Genomic DNA, 27,049 nt, shown 5'->3' with positions numbered 1-27,049 from the left:
TTTTGATGTGTGTGTGTGTGTGTGTGTGTTAATGCTCATTCTGGTGCAGGACTAAAGCTCTGGTTCTTGAGCTGCTGGCTGCTGTGTGTTTGGTTCGAGGAGGTCATGAGATCATTCTGTCTGCCTTTGATCATTTTCAAGAGGTGTGTACTATGAACATATTTACCAGTGTACAGTACTGTATTTATCTCATCTTATTTAATACTCTATTTGCTTCACAGGTTTGTTCAGAAAATCAGCGGTTTGAGAGACTCATGGAGCATTTTAAGAATGAAGATAATAACATTGACTTCATGGTATGTGTTGGTCAGGACAGCCAATGAGATTTAGGAGAAACTCAGTATATGTATACTGAATACGATGTATTATACTTTGTTACATACGTTCATTTACACACAGTTTAATCCAAAGACTCCAAAGTGTCTTTAGCTGAGAAACATCATCATAATATTAAACCACTTATTGAAAAAAATGACTTACATGTATGAACTTCATTAAAGAGGAAAAGTTTTTCACAAACCTGATAGTAAATAAGTAGATGACAAAAGATTAAGAACCTTCGTTCACTGAACATCTGTTGAAAATGGAAAAATATTTGCCATACAGTATGTTATGTGCCCCACATTGTGAAACATCTGCCAATGCATAAATGTAAATGTATATATTTTGTATAACAGGTCGCCTGTATGCAGTTCATAAACATTGTGGTTCATTCTGTGGAAGACATGAATTTTAGAGTGCACTTACAGTACGACTTTACAAAACTGGGCCTGGATGAATATTTGGATGTAAGTAAACATGTTAAATATTTTCTGTTGACTAAATGCTTATACTGGACTAGCGTCTCTCTAGTGTCTGTGTGTCTCTATATGTCTAACTTACTTCTGTACATGTATACAAATCAAAAATTATGCTAAACAACATAGTTAATATACAACTGGGAATTTAAGATATAAGTGATGATATTAAGAGTATGTCAGGATAGTAATGTGAACACATATTGCGTGATGCTAGAACACAGCAGTTGTAGTATAATGGGGAGTTTTGCATTGTTTGCAGAGTTTTGTTTTGTACGTCTGTCTCTATCTCTCTCTAGAAACTGAAGCACACAGAAAGTGATAAACTGCACGTGCAGATTCAAGCATACCTGGATAATGTGTTTGATGTCGGGGCTCTGTTAGAAGATGCAGAGACCAAGAACGCGGCGCTGGAGAGAGTAGAGGAACTGGAGGAGAACATGTCTCATGTTAGTATAGTCTTAAAATAACACTGACTTTAAACATCACTTTTAATCAAGAAAAATAATAACAAATGTATAAATAATAGTTTATATTAATAATAACAAAACATATTTAACAGGAGTAAGTTTGAACAAATTGAACAATATGACACATGAGCACACAAGTGCTTGTTATTTATTTGTTAATGTTTGTTCATTCACATAAGCAGTGACCTACAAACCTTCATCCAACCTCTGACATGTTTGTTAGTTAGCACTTTTGAATCATTACAGTTTGTTCTCATCCGCATAAGCAACGGAGACCAGCCAAATCACCTCATGACTAAACATAGTCAGCTAATGGCCTTAATATGACTTTGACCATTTTCTAACAGGAGAACATCTGCTTGTTAGCATAAAGTGATTTTTCCTCTATGAATCATTAAATTTATAGTGTCCTGCACACCAGCTGTTTGTCTTGATCTGGACATAGGATTTTTCATGAAATATTTTTGATGCTGTAATGTATTCAGTTTTGTTATTTTTTTTTAAAATATACCATGTACTGTATGGTGTGTTTCATTTGCTGAAATCTTGTTTCTTGCTGATGTGCTTTTCTAGTTGACAGAGAAGTTACAAGACACGGAGAATGAAGCAATGGCAAAGATTGTTGAGCTAGAGAAACAGCTCATGCAGAAGAATAAAGAACTGGATTCAGTTCGGGTAAAAGATCCTTTACATCACTGCTTCTCCTTAGGGGCCAGTCACACCAAAAGCGCTTTAAACGTTTGCAAACGCAAGGCGCGACGCACTGCCTTTTAAAAAAAAAGAGCAGTGCGACGCGGCTTTTCATATTGCTAAGCAACCACCGAGTCAGCTGTCTTGTCAATCAAATATTGAAGCGTGAGCGCTCTTTTGCTGTTAACTGTCATATTAGCAGAAACTTTAAAAAGAGGGCGCTTGCTCTGACCTTGTTTGAGGGTGAGAGGTGCACAAAGACGCAGGAGAAAGTGAGCGAGTGGAGTCCGGTTCTTCAAAGCAACTGTAAACTTCCCTCACCACAACCTAAGGCCCGCCTCTCCCCTCATTCGATTGGACAATTGAAAGACGCGAATGACTCTCAGCGCTCCTTCAAAAACGCGTGCGCGGCAGACGGCAAAAAACCGCAAGGCGCTCGCCGCACATAAACAGCGCACAAACGCGCCCTGCCCATAGAATATCATTCAAAAAAGGCGCCTGCAACTGCCATAAGCGCTTTTGGTGTGACTGGCCCCTTACTCTGTTTAAACTCTATACACATCACTCTCAGTAGCTGTGTAATAAGACAGAAAATACATATTCAACCAGATGTTATGACAAAGTTATATCACCCTGAAGGGGTTTATATTGTGATAACAAATATTTGAATGCCCTGTACATAAACACTTTAACAACAAATGCATGAATTGTGTTCTTTAGACTCTTTCTTGGTAAGTAAATATGTTCAGTCACAATTACTTACCATAAACAAATATTTTCATTTTAATCATATTTAATTAACATTTAACCGAGATTTTTGGTCTAATTTAATGTCTAATTTCATAGTTTATTGTTAGAAAAGAGTGAAATTACACAAACCAGGGTCCAGCTGTAATATCAGTCTCAAAAGTTATTGTTTATCATTGAATGTACTTTTTACTTTTGCTTTATTTCAAACCCTCCTGCTCTATTGTGGACACAGGAAGTGTATAAAGATGCCAGCTCTCAGGTGCACACCCTGCGACGGATGGTAAAGGAGAAAGATGAGGCCATTCAGAGGCAGTGCAACCTGGAGAAGAAGATCCACGAGCTGGAAAAACAAGGAACTATTAAAATCCAAAAGAAAGGGGATGGGGACATAGCCATCCTGACCTCCCTACCGCAGGGAAACGGTCATCTGGCAGTTTCCGAAGTTGTGGCTGGAATGCCTAGTGCGGGCATGGTCATTCATGGAGGTGTGGCTAATGGGACAGCACATAACATATCCATGCCTGCACCTCCACCACCCCCTCCTCCTATGCCAGAAACAGGTGAGTGACCAGCCTTGATTATAACGTTTTAACAATCAGTCTAAATTTAACCAAAATTCAACCAAAATTACCCCACAAGAAACACGAGAACCAATGTTCCATTTTAGTCGGTCACTCCGTTGCCTCACCCTTTTTTCACGTCACAATCTTTGCCTCACATGTTTGGGCTTTCAGCACGCTGAGGCAGCGTTCGTGGGTAGGTCATGTTCCCATTGCATGAAAAGATGCCCATCGCGGATCTGAGGATGTGACTTCACAATGTGAAAAAGGGTGGAGTCCCCATCCTGTTGCATCAGGATTTCAGACCTCTGGGTCACGGTAAGAGCCTCCCAGCAGGGAACCAACCCTCCGGGGCCTCTCACACAGCCAGTAGAGATGTCTGATGGTGCAGGTACTTTTAAATGACTATAACTTGCTCAATTTTCAAACGGTTTGGTTTCTTACAGACGTTATTAACGTGGCTATAATTCTGGATGCTTTAACATGTTTCATGAATTTATTTTTTATTTTTAGTATAAGTATGCAGTGTCATAGGTACATCTTTGATGTTTATAACAAACCAAACTGTATGAAAATCAGTAGAAAATTAAGCAAGTTATGGTCATTTAAAAGTACCTGCACCATTAAAACACAATGCTACGAGTGAGCGAGATGGCCGTCAAAATGATGGCCGTCAAAATGTGGACGTTCCACTCAATTGGCCAGCAGCGCGGGCGAGACATCTAGCCTTTATACATATCTATGGGTGGGCAGACCTAGTGTACTGCCCCTAACCTTTGGCTCTCCCGATGAGGATCGGATGTTGGTTGCAGCTATTTGGTGGGATGGTCGGCGGTCGGTTTAGTCTGGGCTTCTACCCCAGCTCCCGAACTGTCCCACCTTGAAGATTGGTTTCTCAGCCCATGCTACTCCTTAGCGCCCTGCCCTGGTGCCCTTCTTCCCCGAGGTGAATGAGGAGATTACAAGGTTGTGGTAATTTTGCCGCTTGTATCTGGCCTTGTATTCCTCGCCCCCTCACCACTCTCGATGGCGGAGCCGCTAAGGGCTATACAACTGTCCTTGTGGAACGACCGGTTGCGATGCAGCTGTGTTTAGCCAACACTGCCTCCTGGAGGGACAAGCCAGCCCTGCCTTCGCGGGCCTGCAAGCCCTTGTCCACTCTGACAGGCAGTGCCTACTAGGCCTGTGGAGGGTTGGCTTCGGCCTGACACGCTATAGTGTTGTTACCGGTCCATCAGGCCAAGGCACTGAAGGACCTCCATGAGGGTGGTCACCATCCGGCGATCTTAGAAGAGCTGCGTGTGGCTACTAACTTGGTCCGTGCGACCAAAGTCACCCGCAGTCCGTTGGCCGTGCAATGTCTATGCTCGTGGTCCAGGAACGCCATCTCTGGCCGTGCCTGGCAGACATGAAAGACAATGAGAGTGGTGTCCCAGGCCGGCCTCTTCGGCAAAGCGGTCAAGAGCTTCCCCCAACAGTTCTTGGCCGCCCAGAATGAGGTGATCAGTCACAATCTGTCCCAGTGTGTCCATAGAACATGTCTCAAGGCATGCTGTGGTAAACACAACTGATTCTATTCCTGAACGTCAGAGATTTGTTTCCCGGGGGACCGAGAATAATCGCGACACTCGCATCTCCCGGAATTCTGGTTTATTTCAACGAATCAGAAGACGACTTTGACATTCCCACAGGGAATTCCAGGTAAGTGTACAATACACATCAGACGTTTAGCCAACATTCTGTGGGCGTGACGTCTGAGGCTGAGACTACCTCAGAGACCTCAATATGCTGTAAAACCCCCTGCGGTTACCTAAGAAACCTCTAAAGGGATGTGGCTTCCGACGCGCCCCCCCCCTCGCTCCCGCAGAAATGGGTACGCTTTCCAGAACGGCAGTGACCGGGGCTCTCTCTGCCTACTCTAAAAACAAGGGGCGGGAGTCCTATGCAGGCCACTGGAAGGGGCAGCCCCAATGGCAAGGATTTGCAATTTATCTGAAAGGGAACGTCTCGTTTACGTATGTAACCCTCGTTCACCAGCAGATGCAAATACTGCATGCCAATATCTATTTTTTAGAAACTCAAAGCAGATTGGTCTCTCTAAGTGAGTTCCGAATTCATTGGTGACTTGACATGACGTCTCCGTTCCCTTCCTTCAGGGAACGAGGGTACATAACCGAGAAGATTTTCGTACTTCTTGAGTCTGACAAGGAGCTGTTTTTACACCAAATTATGTGGCCATGTTATGTATGCACTTTTGTCAAGATAATCCCAACCCCAATCGTCACTATAAAGCCTACTTTATATAAAAAAAAATTCGTGTTACACCGGCATGCCGCCATTCAGCATGTATTTTGTATGCCACATCTACATGTTTTTACATTCAAATGCAACATATTGATCGCTAAATACACTTAAAATAAGATTTTTTTTCTCTTATAGGAAATCTCTCATTTAGTTTTGTCTCGTTTAAATTTTTTCCAGTACTAAATGGCCCGTATGCTGTCCCAGCACCTCCTCCACCACCTCCGCCCCCACCTCCTCCTCTCCCAGGGCCTGCTTTGGATATATCTGCCCCTATGCCTCCTCCGCCACCTCCCATGGCTCCTCCACTTCCCGGCTGCGGTTCACCCACCGTCATCATGAACTCAGGGCTGGCAGCTGTAAAAGCACCTACTTAACAATAAAGACAAGACAATAACAGTCCTAAAATGTTTTTATCACATCCTTAAAAAGGTTATACAGTAAACCAAAACAATGACATCACCAGAAGACCAGATTTAAATTTGCGGGAGTTTTTCTTTGAGGTTCATGCATCAGTTCAGAATGACTGTGGGTCTTTTAATGTGTTGTAATACTGTCTCCTGTGTGAGATGGCTGATAAGCTGCGTGGTTAGTTTCCTGTAACAGGTCTAATGTCTGAACAGGCTCAACAGAATCAAACACGGTATTCTAAAGAGTCACAATCTAAGCAGATCACTTGTAGCGTCTTTCATCTCAGTTTACACAAAAGATTTTTTTGACTGACTGACTGAGAATGCAAGCACTTTTTAGAGATAAGATCTTTTGATTTAAGGTGAAAAACTTTGAATTATTAAAGGAACTTTTTATGAGAGTAGTCCCTTAATTATTATGCAAAAGCCTCTAAATGTCAACTCCATCAAAAATGAGATGATGATATTTACCAAATGCTCTCGGCACGTATTATATGTTCATCAAACACTTTTGCTTCAAATCTGCTTAATCTCAGCCTCAGGCCATTCAGAAATACTGATTTGTTGGCAGAATCCGTTAAAGGGATAGTTCACCCAAAAATGAAAATTCTGACATCATTTTCTCATGCCCGTGTTGTTTTAAACAAGGGAATTCAATGGGTACCATCGAATGTAGAAAACAGTAAAAGTTTCTTTATGTAGAATACAGTAAATCACCACCTAAAATTTCTTTAGTTGGGTTTGCACAAACTGTGTCTCTATTATCCGGGAAACAGTTTGTTCAGATCAGTCATCTTTTATTTGCTTCTTTAACCAATAAAAATTGTCTGAGGTTTGTTTTAATCCACATTTATTGGTGAATAGGGTTTATGTCTGAAATTCTTTCCAATCAGATTCACTATGATTCATAAATTCTCAGTTTATTATGAACTAATCCATGTAAAACACAGTCTAGTGTAACTTAGTGGAAAAGGCCAATCAGATTTTTAAATCATAGGTTGTGTTTCGTATGTTCCTAACCACCTTTTTCTCTCTGGTTATTTCTGCTATACCTGTTGCGCCACCAAAGAAGGACCCATCAAACTGTACTGTAGGTTTAAAGCGTCTTGTGTTGTGTTTGCTTTGTGTCTTTTGTGTGGTCATGGTATTTTTGGTCTCTTAAGTCAACTCGCTCAGTTCCTCTGTAATCAGAACCTGACAGCGTCTCCGGTGTCCCGTTTCAGATGATGTTGCTTGTTTCTCTTGAAGCCAAGCATGACATTGAATTCTGTGTAGCGGGACTTTTCCTTAGCATTTAAAAACCAAAGAGGAACATTATTTAGACCTCGTTTAGCAGAGTTCAGCAAATAACAGGATACTAATGCCAACCTATGATACCACATGAGATGTAAGCTCTTATTTCTACAGTACACGGCAGGCAAAATCAATCTTTCCACACTCCATGAATTGCAACCTCATGGAAAACAAAATTACAATTCAGCTCCAGATCTACTGTGCAATTCGGCACCAGGTTGTTAAAAACTGCCAAGCTCCAAAGTCAACAAAAATGTAAAATCCAGTTCTCTTGTGATTGAAAGAGAATTCACTGAGAGCTTTGAAGTTTTATTTTTGTGAATCTACAGTGGTCCCAAACAAATTGGGTTGTACATAAACGTATCTTAGGTTGTTGTGTTGAAACAACCCAGCATAGGTTTATTTAGAACCCAATGGTTGAGTTGGTCCATATTTGACACAATAATGGCCTATGCTTTCCAATCTTACAAGCATCCTTTAATAACCCCTAAATAAATACTTTGTTATTGATGCAAAAGCATTTATATATTTTTAAATGTAGTTTAGGAGCTCAAATTCTTTTTGGGACCATTATAGATGTGTATAGCCTTGCTAATAAACATATTGATCATTATATTGGCCTATTTATAGTTAAATCATGAATGTAAACTACAAGAAAGCAGCACTAAAAATACCATATCGACACCTTTGTGAGCATGTGTTTGATTGAGTTGTTTTTGCATGCAGAAACAGTTTGACGTGCTGTTACAGGCGACCGATTGTCAGATAAAGAGTTGCGTAAATTCAGGAATGCAGTTTTTACACGCGCGTACTTTATCACAATTCACTGGCCACACTCTCTGCATGGTCCAGTATCACTTCATCACGGATATATTACCCATAATCCTCTGCATACATTCAGCTGAACTGAATACCAAGCACCCTTATTTTCACCTTTGAACAGAGATTATTGCAAAATTTTGATCAAGCCTAAACACGTCTGTGTTTGCAGAACAAAGTTATTACTTAATGGTGTTAAATGTGTTCAGTATAAGATAGGAAACACAACACATGACTCATTCTCGTATTGAGACGCCATTTGAGTCACATCCTCATAGAGCTGCAATAAGTGTGGCTATTGCTCATTTCCTCGATCATTGATCACATCCTGTCCTTAAAATGTCTTAGGAAAGAACATTCCTATAAGAAATTAAAACAGAACATTTGTCAATTTATAGCATTTGCATTTATTGTTGTCAAGGTGAAAAAGTGGAGATATTATAGAGATACTATTTTATTTTGTTCTTGCTGTGGGAGACAACAATGGGCACATTTTTACTGTATATTCATGTTTCTCCTCACATCCCCTTACGTGCACTGGATGTATTCAGATAAATCACATCTGTGTGTTCTCTTCACAAATTCAACAAATCACTGTATGTTGTGTTTGTACGAACATCTCTAACTAATGTCTTTATGTGTCGTGTAGCTGTAAAGATTAAGAAGCCCATCAAGACCAAGTTCCGTATGCCAGTGTTTAATTGGGTGGCGCTGAAACCCAACCAGATCAATGGCACTGTGTTCAATGAGATTGATGATGAAAGAATACTGGAGGTGAGTTTAATTTATTTCTCTGTGAAGCTGAAGAGCTCAGATGCAAAAACGCCACCACAATCAAAAAAGAAATAATGATATTAACCGAATGCTTTCGGCATGTTTTATACGATTGTCAAATACTTTCACTTCAAATCTGCCTAATCCCGGCCTCAGGCCACTCAAAAATGTCAGTTTGTTGGCAGAATCAGTTAAACGCCACGACGATCTTTCAAATACTTTGAGTATACGGAATTAGATTTGGATGAATGAAAGCGTGCGTATGTCGGATTGTAATTGTTGAGCTGCAAGTGTTTTTTTTACCTGTTTAAGGAGGTTTCACAAATATATTAGGATATTGAAAGAATTTTTGAGTCTTTTACCTTTATTCAGAAAGCACAGTGAAGAGTTGAAATGTTTGCATGACTCAATGGTCCCATTGTGTGTTTTTGAAGCTTTGATTGTGTTTACAGTGCGCAACATAACATGTGTTCATGTTTCACGTGTTAAAAAACGTGGTTTTTTACTTATCTGTATAGCGCTGTTTTCGCTGTCCTAAAAACGGGCTGATGTTTTCCTTGTTCTATAAAGTCCCTCGTTCAGAAATAGGTATCGAGTTCTGATTGTGTAGTTTGTTTATTGTGTTGTGATTCGATAGCAGCTTAGCTTCCCGTTAGCTTAGCTGGCGACTGAAGTATTCCTGTGGGCGGAGTTTAGTCAAAAAATTGTTCTAGTGATGTCATTAAAGCAGGAAGTAGAGGGCTGTAGTTCAAACCGGTGTCGTGAGCAATTCAGTCCCCCCTGGCAATTCAGTCTCCCCTAGGACCCCGATTGGTACCTAGTAATGCCTGTTCAAAAATTTGTCATTGCAATATCTCGTCTGCGTTAGCGGTCTAGCAAGCTAATTACATTGTACAAAATAGAAGCATACAAATTTTTTTAAATAAAAGTTAACAAAAAAATAATATAATAAACTAATATTCATGTTGCAGACACGTCAGTACTTTTGTGTCATCATCTGCTTTAAAACAATACTTTTATTTTTGTAAATTATTAACATACCTTACGAAATGTATTTTTTTATAGTAAAAGTCTAGTAATCATGGCTTATAAATTATAATTTTAATGTGTGATTCAGCTATTTAGTAATCATGTTTTGTATAAGTAATTTATTAACTTTACAAAGTAAGTACAAAAGTAGAAAGGGTACAGTATATAATCTAAATAATAAAATGACACAAGCAATGTGTAGATCTCACCACCTATAGCCTCATTTATATACTACTATATGAAATATATCTTTAAAAGACATCATTTGAAATTTTAAGAACGTTCTAACTACATAAATCATAACGCAATTTTGTAGGAATTGTAATAGGGCACTAAGAAAACTACCCATGAGGAGTTTTTTCAGCCAATGGAATCACGCGGGGGTCCTAAGGGGGCAGAATTGCCAGGGGGGACCAAATTGCTCATGACACCGGCCGTTTGCTGTAGGCTTTGAAAGGTGAATTTTGTTAAAGAAAATATAAATGCAATGAAAGTGACATTTGTGACAATAAGGCATTTAAATTACCGACAAAGAACCTTTTCATTGCCATTTAAGTGAAATTACTGAACCTAAAGAGAAGAGTCTGATAAAAAAATTGACATATTCAGAGGGTTTTGCATCTAAGCTCTTCATATAAATGTATAAGATTAATATAAGATTAATAGTTACATTCTGCCTGATCTCATGAGCATTTGTACATATTTTACGAGGTGGCTAATTCGAAAAACATACGATTATCATTTAAAAGCAATAATGAAACCCCACCCCTAACCCCAACGTCACATGTATACAGATGCATCTGCAGTATTGGTTGGTGAATGGTGAATTTATTGTCTTTCTGTTCAGGATCTGAACGTGGACGAGTTTGAAGAGATGTTTAAGACAAAAGCACAGGGACCGGCCATAGACATCACCTCAAGCAAACAGAAGACCTCTCAGAAAGGACCAAATAAAGTCTCACTCTTGGATACCAACAGGTCTAAAAACCTGGCCATCACACTGAGAAAAGTGGGCAAGACTTCAGAAGAAATCTGCAGAGCCATTCAAATGTAAATTACAACAGACACAAACTCTTCACCCAGAACACAAACATTGCACTTGTAGAAAACAATCATAATGTTTTTAAATAAGAAAAATGTCTACATTCATTTTTGTACAACAGGACAATTTCACAAATGACTACACACAAGCATATACATTTTATTCTGTTTTTCCAGGCCAGCTCAAGCTTTTTACCAACAATACCACATTATTAGACCACCTAGAACTGCACACTTATAAGTGCAACTATTTTCTGCTGCTGCGTCTGAATGTTGCTGCATTATCTTTAACTGGAGCTGAATTAAGTTTTGATTTGGTTTATGCCTCAGATTTGACCTGCGGACGTTGCCGGTGGATTTTGTAGAGTGCCTGATGAGGTTCATCCCAACAGAAGCAGAGGTCAAGATTCTGCGGCAGTATGAGAAAGATCGCAAACCTCTGGAGAACCTGACAGATGAGGATCGTTTCATGATTCAGTTCAGCAAGATTGAGCGCCTCATGCAGAAAATGACCATCATGACATTCGTGGGGAATTTCGCGGAGAGTGTCCAGATGCTCACTCCGGTAAATAACACTAACCCACATTTAAGAAACAACAACGATAGATGTTTCCAGTGTTGGGGTTAGTTACTCAAAAAAGTAATATATTACTTATTACATATTACTCTCAAAAATAGTAATGCCTTACTTTACTTTATTACTCCCTGGAGCAAGTAACTAGTTATATTACTAGTTATATTACTAGTTACTTATTTTTTTCTGGGCAAGAATGTTTATTTGGGCAAGCCACGGCCAAGAAAACATTCAAACACAAAACTCCCAAATCAATAAAAAGTTACAATTTTATTAGATTAAATTTGATAACAATTTACTCATTCAAAATACAGGGATGACAACAGGTTGCAATTATTTTTAGATGGACACCTTTAAATGGACAGCTGATAAAATAATGACGGTTCACAATAAATTATTTCCTGATTAAGACTTCCAAGAGTTCTGTATTCTTAGCAGGGGGATACCATGATGTTAGTGCACATTATTTACCCACCCACTATACACAGCAATGCACAGCAAATTCATCCAACACCCAAACATATAAATATATCAATTTAACACCGCAAAGTAATAAATACACAATCAATTCAATAAATATCATTAAAATCACTCAAGCTAAAGACACAGCCTTCGTCAATTACGGTAAAATTGATATACAAAATTGATGGGATAAACAACCTGCACGCAACCCCTGTTTACATACATACAAACAAACAATGAAATGAGCGCCGGGAGACCGTGGCATAACCTCACATTCATCAAGGTCTCCACGGCGAGAAAACCCACCGTAAATACACCACATTTTAATACAACATAAAAATTACTGCTGGCTTCCTTACCCGCTACCGGACGTGGGGCACAGCGTTCGGAGAAACATTAAAGAGTGTGCACTTCACCATCAAGTTATTTTCCTTCCGTTGAACATAATAAAATAATGACTGAATCTCCTCCCGTCGAAACTAGCGAACCTTCCTCTGAAAAAAGGCTTGCCGTTGTTGACGCTTCCATTTTCCCGATCTGTCTTTGAGTGTGCCGCTCTGCTGCCGGCTGCCGCTGTCGACCAATCGGTGATGGTAAATGATACCTCATGCCAAACTTAGACCAATCACTGTTCCATTCACGCCCTCCTCCACTTCCCTTTTGTTCTCTGTGTTGTGTGCCTTTGTGTGATGAAGGTGCTACTGGAGAATGTAACGCAAGTAACTAGCTCGGGAAAACTGTAATAATATTACCATTTTCAGACGGGTAATGCGTTACACTAGTAGTTACTTTGTAACGCGTTACACCCAACACTGGATGTTTCTAATAGAGAATATCCACTTGAATTTGTTTCTAATCACTCACAACACATCTCTTTACATGTGTGTACTAGTTTATTTTACTAATGTCTCTCTCAACTGTCTGCCGTAGTCTTTGTTTCATACTTCATTTGTTGAAAGTGGTATTTGAATAATCAGTTCAAGGTTATACTTAAAGGAACAGTATGTAAGACATTTATATCAATTAATCATAAAATGGTCCTGATATGTCACTAGACATTAAGAAATCATTTTCATTTCAAATACTTGTGTCACTCACAACAGTGGTGTGGCCAGGATATTGTCATTTAAAAAGTGGAGTTGCAGCCCTCAACTGATGTTTATGTTGTCATTTTGTGTATTAGCCACAATCCTACAAACTGTTCCTTTAATATTAACTCTTCTATATTTACATAACTATTCTTATTATATTTTTCATATTTTAATGACATTCAATGAATTTTTGTATCATCCTGTAGTTTAGTTGGTAGATAATTGTATTGTATAGCTTGAATGCACAACATGTGGTGCCATAGTGGCTCATTTGCTAGCACTGTTGCCTTGAGCCCTGGCTAGGTCAGGTGGCCTTTTTGCATGTTCTCCCTGTGTCAGCGTGGGTTTACTCCGGGTAATTCGGTTTCCTCCAACAGGCCAAAACCCTTCAAGTTAGGTGAATTGAAGATACAGTACCAAATTAGCCCTCCCTCAACTTGTATATGGATTAACCAGTTCTCGCCATGAATATAGCCGTAGATGCTGTAATGGTGTGAAGAATAAATAAATAAATAAATAATACACTGTATGTCTTCCAAATGCATAAATGTAATGTGTTTTTTATCTTTCTTTTAACAGCAACTTCACGCCATCATTGCAGCATCTGTATCTATCAAGTCCTCACAAAAACTCAAGAAGATTCTGGAAGTGAGTTTTTCACTTCTGTATTGGTGCATTTATAGACTAAGCATGGTTTTACTAAGAGTCTCTCTCTCTCTCTCTCTCTCTCTCTCTCTCTCTCTCTCTCTCTCTCTCTCTCTCTCTCTCTCTCAGATTGTCTTGGCTCTGGGAAACTACATGAACAGCAGTAAAAGAGGAGCAGTGTACGGCTTTAAACTGCAGAGTTTAGACTTGGTAAAATTCACTTATTATAATATATATAACCTACTATTCTTACAACACTGCATTTGACTGTTGTGACAGTATTTAATCTTTTTTATACACTGTTTTCCAGTTATTAGACACCAAATCAACAGACCGCAAGCTCACACTTCTGCACTATATTGCAAATGTAGTGAGGGAAAAATACCAGCAGGTGTCGCTCTTCTATAATGAGTTGCACTATGTTGAGAAAGCCGCAGCAGGTATGCACATTTGATTTTATTCACCATACGCAGATCTATTTTACTAACAAGTTTGATATAAATTTATTGATACATTTAATTTAGTTGGGACATCAGATCATGACCATGAATGTTCTCTTCATATTCTTTAGTCTCTCTAGAGAACGTGTTATTAGATGTAAAGGAGCTTCAGAGAGGAATGGATTTGACCAAAAGAGAATACAGTATGCACGGCCACAACACAATGCTTAAAGATGTCATACAGCAAAACGAGAATAAACTGAAAAAACTTCAGGATGATGCCAAGATTGCTCAGGTGTGGTTAACACAGCGCACACGTGACCCAAAACGTTTCAAATGTTTGACACGTTGATGCTTGAATGTGCAGTCCTGGTCAGAATTATTGGCACCCCTTTAAACAATATGAGCATGGAAAGCTGTGAACATTATACTTTTTTTAGTCTCATATTTAATAAGGTTGCCAATAATTCTGATCAGGCCTCCAAATATGAGTTGTATCTTTTGTCACACTGTTCGTTTGTATTTTTTAAACCACTGATTGTCTTGTTTTTCTTTTGATATGAATAAAGAACTAAACTTGTTATTTTCCTTTTTTAAGGACGCCTTTGATGAGGTGGTGAAATTCTTTGGAGAAAATTCAAAAACAACACCACCGTCTGTGTTCTTTCCAGTATTTGTGCGCTTTGTAAAGGCATACAGGGTAACTAACCGATCTCTCTCACTTCCTTGTCCATTAATATGAACTGTTATTAAACTGATTACAGATTTGAACAACATCATGCAAAACCAAGACCAGAGACTGTTTATAATGGCGCTTTTCCATTGCATAGTACCCCACAGTTTGGTTTGGGTCAGGTCGGGTCAGCTCACCTCACTTTGGCTCTGTTAGCTTTTCCATTGAGTTTAGTATCACTTCGCAGTGGGAGGGATTATAGGCGTGTTGTTATATTTGCTGTCTACTGCTGTGACATCATACAAGTGAGAGCGTCATTGTACATTCCCATACATTTATTTATTTCTCAGTCCGCCACAAAATTAAAATTGACCACCACAAATAGATGTTTGCACATCGCGTTTATCACTGTGCACATGTCTCGCATGATAGTTTCTGTACAAATACCCGTGGCGTATGGTGTTGAATTTAAGCATATATGCGGACGTGCGTGTCACGAATGTGCCGCCACAAACTGCAAATCTGTGAAAAACTGTTATGGTGTTCCTGATTCTCAACCTGTGGATGTTTTTCATCGCTAAAAGGGAGTTTGGCAACTTACAGCAAAGCAAAGATGACTATAGGTTTACTCAAGACAGCGCAAGCTAGCACTAAGGTAAAGCTAATCTTTTACATTAAAACGATGACGCTGGCAGTGACGATTCTCTCAGGCCAATCAGTGATCTACAGTGTTTTCGCGTCAAGTTTTTGTATCAGCTCGGGTCGCTTGGAACCCTACTTAAAAAGTATCGGCTACTACGAACTGAACCCAGTTAAAAGCTCCCAAAAGTAAGCTGACCCGACCCAAACCAAACCGTGTGGTACTATGCAATGCATAAGAGAGGCATTACCATTTATATAATGATTTAGAGAAACTGGACCATCAAATATGGCGGCTGTTGTAAAGAAGCCTTTGCTTGGATGTAAAGATTGCATTAAAGTTCAAAGCTTTCATAAGACTCCACTTTCATAAAAAATATCTAATAATTTAGTCACTCCCTTGTCATCAAAACATTCCAGGATTTTTCTCCATATAGTGGACTTTAGTGGACCTCAATGGTTTACAGTTTCAATGCAGCTACAAAGGACGATCCCAAGCTAGGCATAAGGGTCTTATCTAGCAATACGAATCTTAGTTTGTTTAAAATGGTCCACAAGTGTGTGTTTCACAAATGTAACTCGTGACCTTTCGATGTGATTACATAATGCGTAAGGTCCCGCTGACGCATCACACAGCTAGTGCAAGACGAGAAGTTATGGTGCAAAAGTAGTAGTGCAAAAGTTTTGGGGGTGAAAATGATGATCGTTTAGCTAAATAAAACCATTAATCCTTAGTTGGGATCGTTTCAGTACAAATATCTAAAAATTCTTAAATCAAGATTTTTTTGATGAGCAAAATGAACTAAGAAAATAAGTTTAGTTTTTAGACAAAAGATATCAAATTTAGGGGAAATTTGTGCTTAAAACATGCAAAATTATCTGGCCATTGGTGCATTGAAACTGTAAACTGTTGAGGTTCACTAAAGTCCACTATATGAAGAAAAATCATTTTCCTCAAAAAAATTATTTCCTCCCGACTGAAGAAAGAAATAAAGACATAAACATCTTTGATGACATGGTAGTAAGTAAATTATTGGGATTTTTTATGAAAGTGAAGTAATCCTTTAACATTTAGGCAATGTCATGAGAGCATCACTTCAGCTGCTGTTAAAAATAGAAAGTTGTTGTTTATAATACAGTTAAGATTTTATTACAGCACTTCAAAGGTTTAGTGAGTGAGTAAGACTTTAGTGAGACCTGACTGATGGTCATTTACTGTCTATCTCTCTTTCTCAGCAAGCAGAGGAGGATAATGAACATAAGAAGAGACAGGAGCAGATGATGATGGAGAAACTGATAGAGCAAGAGGCTTTGATGGAACAAGAGAATCAGAAGGTAAAGAGAAAGAGAGAGAAATTATAATCAGCTTTAGAAGTCTTTGATGTGGGGTTTGGTGCACAGTAAATATTTGTGTGTCAGATATAAAAATGTTGCTTTTGCATGTAAATAATTATATCATCCTATAAAATGTAAAGAACATTCTGTAAAAAAATAATAATTAATATTGACTAAATGATGTCAAACATTAAAATATAACACAGAAATTGTCAATGCGTTTTGGCATTTTGTGACAGGTGCAGTTTGATACCTTGTGTATATGATTTCACTTACATTTACACTTTTGAATAAAAAATGCAACATTTTAAAGTGCCTTGAAATGCACAGCTTTGTTTTACATATTGTGATCATTTCAAAACAAATCATTGACAGCAAACTATTTATGGCCAGTTTTTTACTCTGCACTCACAGGTAACAGAAATCTACTCTGTTTGGTGTGTGCTAAACCATGGCACATTCATAAAGCATTAATAGTGTTGTGTTATCTTGTGTGTGTGTGTTTGTGTGTGTGTGTTTAGTCTCCCTCTCATAAGAATAAGCGGCAGCAGCAACAGGATTTGATCGCAGAGTTGAGGAAAAAGCAGGTGAAGGACAGCAGACATGTGTATGAGGGTAAAGATGGAGCCATCGAAGACATCATCACAGGTAAGACATACACAGACTCAAACATATCAGTGTTGGTGGCGCTGGGGTTAAAGTCCTACAGTCAGTCTGCATGCAGAGGATCTTAAAACATTGAAACTTTGTATGAGTCACTAACCAGATCTCTGTGACTGGTGAAAAGTTTCTGTCTGAAAGCTTTACCGCTTCATAACAATTTGCTGTGTTATTATTGGCTAAGATTGTATGTGTGCGTGCTTTTACTGCTTACAGCTCTGAGCTGGAGATTAACAATATATTGTTTGATTTGTGTCATTTTAAAGGGGTCATTTATTTATGTTTATGAATATTTTGCAAAAAAAGCAAGTCTTAAATCATTTTGCGCTTGAAATGGTAGCTGATAGGAGAGGCATCAGAGAGCGTGTGCTACAAGGCAGAGGGTTGTTTTAACACGTAGCCGTTTATTTGGAATGACTGAGGATCATATTATTCATATGACATAGAGTACTGTGCAAAAGTCTTAGGCCACCATGCTACCATTAGATTTGTTTTTTGAAATTGTATAGTGACCATATATAATTATTTCTCATTCTCTTTATTAGAATACAGCCAAAAAATACAGGAAATGTGTCTGTAGTATTAAAAACAGTATAAAAGCTGAAGTGTATTTTAGGGTAAACTCCCTTTACACTTGAGCAATAGCAGGCAGCTGCAGGATCTCTTAAACCTTAATAAAATTAAATCCTAATTTCTAATTCACATCAAATGACTTCATGACTTCTGTCTCCTCAAAAAAGCTCAAGATGTGTTTCGTGCCAAGAGAGGTCACACTAAATACTGACTGATGCCTGAAGAAGATATTTAGTTCTTCTAAAGTTTGTTAATTTTTGTGTACACATGTGTTTGTATCTTAATAAAAAGAGTTAAAAATAAATATGGATGGACATTAAAACTTTGCTAAAACAACAAAGCTGGTGGTGGTGGCCTTAGACTTTTGCAAAGCACTGTATTTACTGATGTTCCCCATGATCGTCTTTTGAAACTATACAAATTTTCTAGATGTTAGTTTAAACTCTAAGCAACTGTTTTCTAAACAAGCTTCACACTCCCATCAGAAATGCATGCAATGGAGTGGCCTTGTTCTGTTCATTTAGCCTATTCAACCTTACAGGTATGTTCAGTATGCTATTGTGTATCGTGCAAATAACTGTTAGTATTACGTTAACGTACAGACATCTATTCAGGCTGCAGTTTTGTGCTATTGTTTAGTTAAATAACTTGCCTTTCCAGATTAAATGTCTGTTCTTAGGCCTGGATAATTTTTAAATAAATTTAAATAAATCCGACATGTAGTCCATTGCGACTTATATATGTTTTTTCGTCTTCACGGCGACTTATACTCCAGAGCGACTTTTGTTAATTGTTAACTGAAAAATGTTGTGCAGCTTTAAGGTAAAGCATTTGGGTTTATTCCTGTTTAATGACCTTTTTTGTGGAAGATCTGGCAACAACAGCAAACACTCGTACCTCTGTCATTTTGTGCAAAAGCCCATACTGAAGACATTTTCCCCATTTAGGTATTTATTTTTCAGAAGAGAGGAATTTCCATAATGCATGTTTAAATACTCAACAACTAGTCGGTTCTGTACACACTACGCAGAGTTTCTGTAAATGCGGTTGCCATTACCTGCATTATGCAGCAGTTAATTGTGAACAGGATTAAACACTGAAAGTTAGCTGCAGTGTGTACGGGGACCAAGTTTCTAAACATCAGATAAACTTCATATGTTATTATTTATCTAGCAGGCGTCAGAAAGTTTTACAAGTTTGGGCGCCATTTTAACTGAAAAGCTTTAAAGTTTTAACAAGTTCCGTTAAATTTTTTTTAATGGAAAATCAGATTTTTTATGATATGACCCCTTTAAAAACATTTAACTATAATGATGAAAATGTGAATATCTATATTCTGTACATCTATGCTTATCTATAGAGAATCATTTTGTAAATGAATTATACCTTATGACTAACACTTGTAAGCTTTTATAATACTGATTGTTTATACACTAGGTTTATAGTACGCTGTGATTGTAGTAGATATTCTTTTATGCTGTAGAAAGTGCTAACCATGTGCTTGTTGCTCTGGCAGTTAAACCCTGTGTTGTGTTGTGTTGTTTGTGTGTGTGTTTTGTCTGGACGCAGTGCTGAAGACTGCCCCCTTTACCGCGCGCACGGCCAAACGGAGCTCGCGTTACTTCAACGAGGAGCTCCACTTCTAAAGCTTAGACTCTGTCTCTCTGTTGAAGGTCGCTGGATAAAAGCTGCTTTATTTCATTCTCTTTCACTCCAACTGTGTGTGTGTGTGTGTGTGTCTGTGTGTGTCTTTCACAACCCTTCTGGATGTGGGTCTCTGTATTGATGTGATGTCCTGGGCCCACTCGCATTTATTTACTTTACTTTTACAGCCAAACTCCTGCATGAAGGGGAGTTTGGGAGGGAATAATTTGTCACCAGTTTTCTTTTGCATGGAGTGGATCATCAAGAATTTAATGTAACACAAAACCACTGTAACAAAGGAAAACATGATGTCACAAGAGCCAAACACATTTCTGTTGGGTCTCTGCAGGGAGTAAAGTTATTTTCCTTCTTGAGATCGCCCTCTGCAGTTTGATTTGCAGATTGCAACAAAGACATATGTGCAGGTTGCTGTAATCATGCTGTTGTTGTTTTAAGTTTATATGCAAATGCATATAACATTATTTAAAAAGCTTTGTGTTTGGCATAATTTGTGACATTATGATTTCCTTGTATGTTATTCATGTCACTGTGAGTATATCATGTCATTGATCATTTTGGTGGTATATGCAGTATGCTGGTTTTTCTGCATTCGCTTACTGTCTCTCCATCTTTGCTTTTATACAACTCATGTCACATGACTTTCTGTGTTTGCATGTTTAATCTGCTGCATGATGAGATGATGGTTTGCTTTTCTAAGCATGTTTGGTACATTGCTTCCCTGACTGATACTCTTGCATGTCGAAAATGACATTTATTGTTGCTTTAACTCTTTAGTTCAATGGGTGAATCTCATACAACCTGTCAATTATTGCATTTTGACCTTATTATCATAAGAACATGCCTGATACTGAAAATAATATTATATTATTATTATTAGTATTATTATTATTATTATTATTATATTATTTTATCTCAACTACAGTTCAGAGTGCTTCTTAAATTAAACACAATTATTATTAAATATTATAGCTTTAAAGGCAAAGTCTCAAATTAATAAAAAAGGAAAGTGGATAATAATATTGAAATAAATACTTTTTCATTTCTGTAATTCATGTAAAAAGAAAATAAATTAAATTGTTAATTGTTTTAATATTTTATTACTATGTTTCTCACAGTAATAGGAAACAAGGTGGGGATTTGCATAATTTTCATAATAATGTCACAATGCAAAAAAATATTAAATGTTTTCTTTAGTAGTCCTAAGAAATGGGTTTCATGAGATTTGCCCACATCATACCATACTGTCTTTTTATCACACCATCTGCATATCTGCCTGAGCTTAATTTGTGTGTCTTCTGGGAGCTTTAACAGATTCTCGGGTGACCTATCATTTGGTTTTATTGTTTTAATATAAAGTGATCACGAAGACATCAGTGTTTGCTTTCTTGTATCTGGAGGCTGAAGTCATTGTGCAAAGCAGCTTGAGTTTTAGAGTCTATATTATTACCTTAGCGCAGTATCAGCAGTGCTTTTGCCATCAATAACACCCTACAGCTTCTACCTGTGACCTTTCACCTTTCTTCTTTGAGACCTGGGCAGCTTGGCTCGTCGTTCAGTGCCGTGTCCGCTCTGCTCCAGTCTAACCTTCATTTTTGTCTCCTCTTCACTCAGCCTTAAAGAAGAATAATATTACTAAATTTCCCAATGTGCACTCGAGGGTAAGGAACTCTTCCAGTAGTACCCCAGTGGATGTTACTCAGACCTGGCAAGCATCTCTCTTTATTTTTATATCATTTACAATGTCTCCCTCCATCACATAGCACTTTCTTTCCTTTGACATCGAATGACACAAGCCATTCTTTTGTGTTCTCTTTCTCTATCTGTCTCTTTTTCTATTAAACACACATCAAGGCTGTTGAAATCTGATGCTCAGGGTATTTCTCCAGGTATTTGGGTGCACCTGACTGAACTGATTTGATTGTAAATGAGTTCATCAGGTGCTGCTGTGACCTAGGACAACATTAGTCTCGTGTTTAACTGACATGCACTTAAAGACATTTAAGTTTCATTTGTGCCATAATTTAGATACTCGATTTGGGCCTCAAAATTTATTTACACCTTAACTCACACTACAAATAAATGTTATTCGCTTTGATATTTTGTTATTTTATGCAGTGATATTCAAATGTTTCTACTAAAGTAAAGTACTAAATATTGGACTAAAACACAAAATTGCTTGCTGGGTTTTAAAACATCTAATAGCACCAAACACAGCCCAGACATCTAGTCTAAAACAACATTTCTGTCAGTAAAAATCTAACCATAGCACAAAAATAAATGAAATAAAATAAAATAAATAAATAAATAAAACCAAACACCTTGTGGGGTTTCAATACAAATCTTTAAAAAAAAAAAATCCCCAAATTAGGTGCAGTTCCATTAAGTTGTTCTAGTGAATGACAGTGGTATTAATAACCAATAGTAAATTAAAAAACAAGACACGATTAGAAAATTAAGACAGGACTGCATTTAGTTACACTTGGGGAAGTTATAAATTTACTAGCAGTGTAATAGAAAATACTAATTCCGATGATACAGCTGCTAGACGATCAGTCATGTGGGTTTAATTTTCGCTACTTCAGAATTTATTCTGTAAATGCGTTGTTTTCCATCTCCCATTAATCACATAAGTCAAAAATCACCCTAAGTGAGCGTAAAACTATTTTTGTGAATTAAGGGAAGTTATTTTGCCATTTATTTTGGCTAGGGTTACTCGTAGCCGAACTATATCGCATCTAAACACTGTAAAAAATTCCTTGCTGCACTTAAATTTTTGAGTTTAATCAACTTGAATTTACAATTCATTTAAACCTCTTGACTACTGAGGATTGCTAAAAAAGTGTAAAAATAAGGTTAAATTAGCTTAAATTATTTTAACTTTTTTATTATAGCAATAATATAAATTGTATTATTTTATTTTATATATATATATATATATATATATATATATATATATATATATATATATATATATATATATATATATATATATATATATATATATATATATAATTTCTATTTATGAATAACAAGTTAAGAAAGTTTAAATTAATTGTAATTTCAAATTGATTAAACTTAAAAATGTAACCATTTTTTACAGTATAGTTAAGATTGTAAAATGACGACATGTGCAACAGATATATTGTTCAAAATGAAGAAATTTGAAGACGTTTAGATCAAATGAAGACATTTGGAATATATTCAGTTACACAACAAATCCAACATATATCAGAAAAAAAGCTCTATTATCAATTAAATTTTTTTTTCAATTCAATTTTATTTATATAGCGCTTTTCACAATTGTTAATTGTTTCAAAGCAGCTTTACATGAATAGATGTAGGGAAGAACACATAATAATCAATAGATAATATAAGAGCAGAATACAGCGGCTAATAATAAACTGTACAAGCGAGCGTATTAATAATGTAACGTATACAGTAAAGTGCCAAGTTAAGCCAATGTTGGCTGAATCTCCAGGGGATAAAAAAGCCCTATAGGAGAAAAACCCTTGAGAGAGATACATATATATTTATGTATATAAACACGATAGCGATATGAAATGGGTATTTGCAGCTGCCATATTGTTTGATGACTTTTTATCTAATCTCATTAAAACGATACATTTAAGAATGACTTAAGAGTTAAAATAGTTATTTGGGCTCAGGGTACTGTAGATCTAAATGGTTACAACCTATATTAGATTCAGACATTTTTTGGACATGTTTTCTCCTTTTAGAAAACGCTTTAGGTCTGAACTTGAAATAAAATGCGAATCTCAAGCTGCTTTGCCCAGTTGACTACCAGCACGTCCAGAGTATTTTACCACATAGGACTGACGTCTCTTTATCTTGTTCCTCCTGTATTAGATCTTAGAAACCAGCCTTACAGGCGCGCTGATGCCGTCAGGAGGAGCGTTCGAAGACGATTTGATGATCAAAACTTGCGGCCAATAAACGATGCAGAGATGGTCATGTGATGAGGGAAGAGTGGATGTGATTGGATGGACGTAGGGGAGTGAAATAGGAGCTTACTGCTCTTGATGGTGATGGATGGATGAAGACGACGGTGGGAAGTGCCTCATTTTATTATCTGTCTGATCAGGTGTTGGATCTGATCACACCACACGAGTTTACACTCATTGTGACGTTGTGTGATTTTTTTTACGACAAACTTGATCTTTCTTTTATACACTGCAGCTGATGATAATGGAGCGATTGTTTAAAACTATTCCAATACTATGTATCAATAACTTAAACGATGGCCTGTTACCTTCCAGTACATTTGCCATTTAAAACTACACTATGAAAATCAACTATTACAACATTATTTTGATACATCACCTTACATTTAAAGCATAGCGCAAAATGGAGAAGTTAAAGATTGATGTATGACTAGTCATCTGTCCAGCTCATCGCAGAGCAGAACATGTTTAAAGCACTTTTATATATATTGACACAAGGGCTAATGTTATCCTGATGACTGATGGAGTCAGATGTAGCTCACTTGAGCAGATAGTGGAAGTTGAGTCATGTAGGGGAGGGTGAAGAAAAGGACTGAAGGTGAAATGTAAGGAGATATCTTTATATCACAGGTAACATGCTCTATGTTTTTGAAGGACTTTTAATGACCAGACATTTAAGTCTGAATGTAAAATGTTACACAAGCAAAACAGGATTTAGGGTTTGGTCTTCAAACTTAAGGGTTATACACAAATTATGCACACAAACCAAACTGGAAAAGCAAGAGCTTAAAATCTCAAAAACTTCTGCATTGACAAATTTAAGGCAATTTACTGGTGTTTCAGTATGTACGCTAATCCACATACCATGAAAGTCTATAAGGCAAGGCACTCCACTGAAATAAATGTTACAATTTACCCTGTTAATGTGTAGCAACAAGACTTGACTGTGTTAACACTAACTTCACTGCGATTTTATCACAGTACTTTAGTTAATCTTCAGCTTGGTTATAATAACTATGTGAAGCTTTTAAACCAGATCACTTGGAATTGCATTGATAACCAAAACTTCTTCCACCTAGAAAGTTAATCGACTGAGCAATAATATTGTGTAAATGATCTTACTGAAAAGTGCTTTAAAAAAATGTGATCATATTTCTGCTTTTAAACCCTCCAGTACACATGCCTAATAGATGTCTGTCTTATTGTTTTTGTTTGTTTGTTTCTTAATTTCTGCACTCTAAAAATACTGGGTCAAAAGAAATACGGTAATCCAGAAAATGTTTGTCTACAGTATGTCAGAGGATTGCCTGTAATGTTAAAAAAACTTAACCCTCCAGCAAAAATGCCACTGCATTAACTTTTCATAAAATACGACGTATGACCACTAAATCAAAGTCCTCTGTGTCAACTTACTTCATACAGTAAAGTCAGGGTCCTTAAAATTCAAATATCTGACTTGTTCAGAAATATGCCCAGTTGTATTCTATGTAATATTTTATGATGCCTGAATGAAAAGCATAGATTTTTTGTACAATATTGTCATTATATTTAAAATCAAACAAATACATTCACAAAAAAAGTAAAAAAAAATGTATGTACAGATATTTTACTACAAATTTGTCCTTTTTTAACTTTTTAATCTAATATTGTACATATTGTTTAAAAAACAAAACAATCTTACTACAGCGTTTGACTTTTTAACTTATAGTTTCTCTTTTTCCTGCATTTTGTATATTTAATAAAACTAAAACCATGATTATTGCCTTTATGCCGTATTGCCAAAAAACCTACATTTTTACATTTCATTTCAACTAAAACATCTCATCAGATAGCTGCAATCTTACAGTTGAATGTTTTTTTGTTTTGTTTTGTTTACCTTTGTGCATTCCACTCATAAAAACTGGATTAAACTGGCAGGTTTTATATCTTAGGCATTAAATGCTTATGGCAGATCTGTTGTCTTAAATTAGATATGTGATTTCTCAATGTCCAAGTAAATAAACTATTTACACAACTATAGCACAGGGATGTGTGTGTCTTGCACTGTTTTATTGTATCCTGCATCCATATAAATGCCAATATGGCACACAAATTCAAACTGATGGGAGAGATTGTGTTACAGTAAGGTTTTATTTATCCCCAGGCGAGATCTGACCCAAAAGTTATACAAGACAACATTCCACAATAATAAACAAATATATGAACCTGCACTAATATCATCATGTTTCTCTGGACACCAAAGACTGACAAACCCAGTAATACAGACTTAACAGACCACTGTGACTGCAGTATGCAGCAGTTAACAAATATTACACACACACACACAATTTATACAAAATGATCATTTTAAATATTTTGTTGAGAACCGGGACTGGAATTTGTTATTTGGTTCATAGATCTTTCTATCTTCAGCAAGTTAAATGCTTGCTGGGTTGAGATTAGGTAATTCAATTTTTTATTTTTTAATGTCAAAAGCCCCCACGTTGATTTTCAAGTGGGTTTTTGCAGTTTTTTAGATTGTCCATCTGAAATGAGAAAAAATAGCTGAATCTGGGCAGACAGCAAGTTTCAGAATTCATCCAGCTGTTTCAGTCTTCGGTCACATCATCAATAAACATCAGTGATGCAATGCCACTGCAAGCCATGTACAGTATGTTCACCATGTCATCATACTGCATTCACTGTGTTTCACAGATAAATGTTGTATGCTTTGGATCGTGAGCTGTTTCAAGCCTTCTCCACAATTTATTTTTCCCATCAGTCTGGTAAAGTTTGAGGACTGGGACAAAAATTGCTGTATTTTGGTAAAGTGTAATCTGGCTTTTAATGGTATACGATTTGCACCTTGTGGTGAATCCTATGTGTTTGCTCTGGTGGGAATTTTCGCTTGATTGTAGACATTAACAATGCTCAGTCTTCCTCCTGGATAGTGTTCTTCACTTGACAATGTTGTAAAGGTGTTTTCTTTACCACAGAGAGGATCCTGCAATCATCCACAACTGTTGTCTTCTGTGGAAGTCCTGGGATTTGTTTTTTGTTCACCGGTGTGTTCTTTATTCTCAGACTGCACAGAAAATGTTGATTTGGCCTAATGCGTTTTGTTTTGTAGGAATAGCCCAAATATTAAACTTTTGAGTTTACTTTTCAATTAATTTGATCCCTTGAAAAATTGTGGGCTACATATAAAAGAGCTGTTATTTATAAACCTTTCAATCAGTTTGGATGTTAATTTCCTCAAACTAAGTCCCATATTAATTCGATAATTTAAATATGTTTTGGTTTAGAATTGTACTACTTCAAGATTATTTTTGTAAATAAATTATCAAAAAAAATAAAAATAATGCAGATTTATTTCCAAAGCCTAAATATTTTTCATTCCTAAATCTACTAAAGGTG

At 37.0% G+C, this 27,049-nt stretch overlaps 1 protein-coding gene across 5 annotated transcripts in view; it reads left to right on the top strand.

Annotated features, from left to right (window-relative positions):
- The window catches only part of fmnl2a (formin-like 2a), a 79,896-nt gene extending 54,224 nt beyond the window's left edge, over positions 1-25,672 (top strand). For 2 of the 5 annotated variants that reach the window (XM_055214622.2, XM_073854832.1), the window contains exons 9-27: positions 50-143; positions 222-296; positions 678-788; positions 1,097-1,246; positions 1,841-1,942; positions 2,940-3,267; positions 5,749-5,925; positions 7,048-7,068; positions 8,740-8,864; positions 10,741-10,943; positions 11,265-11,499; positions 13,641-13,709; positions 13,836-13,916; positions 14,017-14,146; positions 14,278-14,441; positions 14,745-14,846; positions 16,695-16,793; positions 17,315-17,441; positions 23,559-25,672. In XM_055214622.2, the coding sequence (XP_055070597.1) occupies positions 50-143; positions 222-296; positions 678-788; positions 1,097-1,246; positions 1,841-1,942; positions 2,940-3,267; positions 5,749-5,925; positions 7,048-7,068; positions 8,740-8,864; positions 10,741-10,943; positions 11,265-11,499; positions 13,641-13,709; positions 13,836-13,916; positions 14,017-14,146; positions 14,278-14,441; positions 14,745-14,846; positions 16,695-16,793; positions 17,315-17,441; positions 23,559-23,668 (2,503 nt within the window). In that variant the 3' untranslated portion in view covers positions 23,669-25,672. Of the gene's footprint in view, positions 1-49; positions 144-221; positions 297-677; positions 789-1,096; positions 1,247-1,840; positions 1,943-2,939; positions 3,268-5,748; positions 5,926-7,047; positions 7,069-8,739; positions 8,865-10,740; positions 10,944-11,264; positions 11,500-13,640; positions 13,710-13,835; positions 13,917-14,016; positions 14,147-14,277; positions 14,442-14,744; positions 14,847-16,694; positions 16,794-17,314; positions 17,442-19,595; positions 19,700-21,302; positions 21,397-23,558 lie in introns of those variants that run through there. The other 3 variants (XM_055214623.2, XM_055214625.2, XM_055214626.2) reach the window with 3 other exon arrangements.
- Positions 25,673-27,049: the final 1,377 nt, after the last annotated feature.

The sequence above is a fragment of the Misgurnus anguillicaudatus genome, chromosome 17 (genome assembly GCF_027580225.2).
Source record: "Misgurnus anguillicaudatus chromosome 17, ASM2758022v2, whole genome shotgun sequence".
In the NCBI taxonomy this organism is placed as follows: domain Eukaryota; kingdom Metazoa; phylum Chordata; class Actinopteri; order Cypriniformes; family Cobitidae; genus Misgurnus; species Misgurnus anguillicaudatus.
Note: the sequence above shows the minus strand (reverse complement) of the source record. Positions and strands in the feature narration are given on the sequence as shown.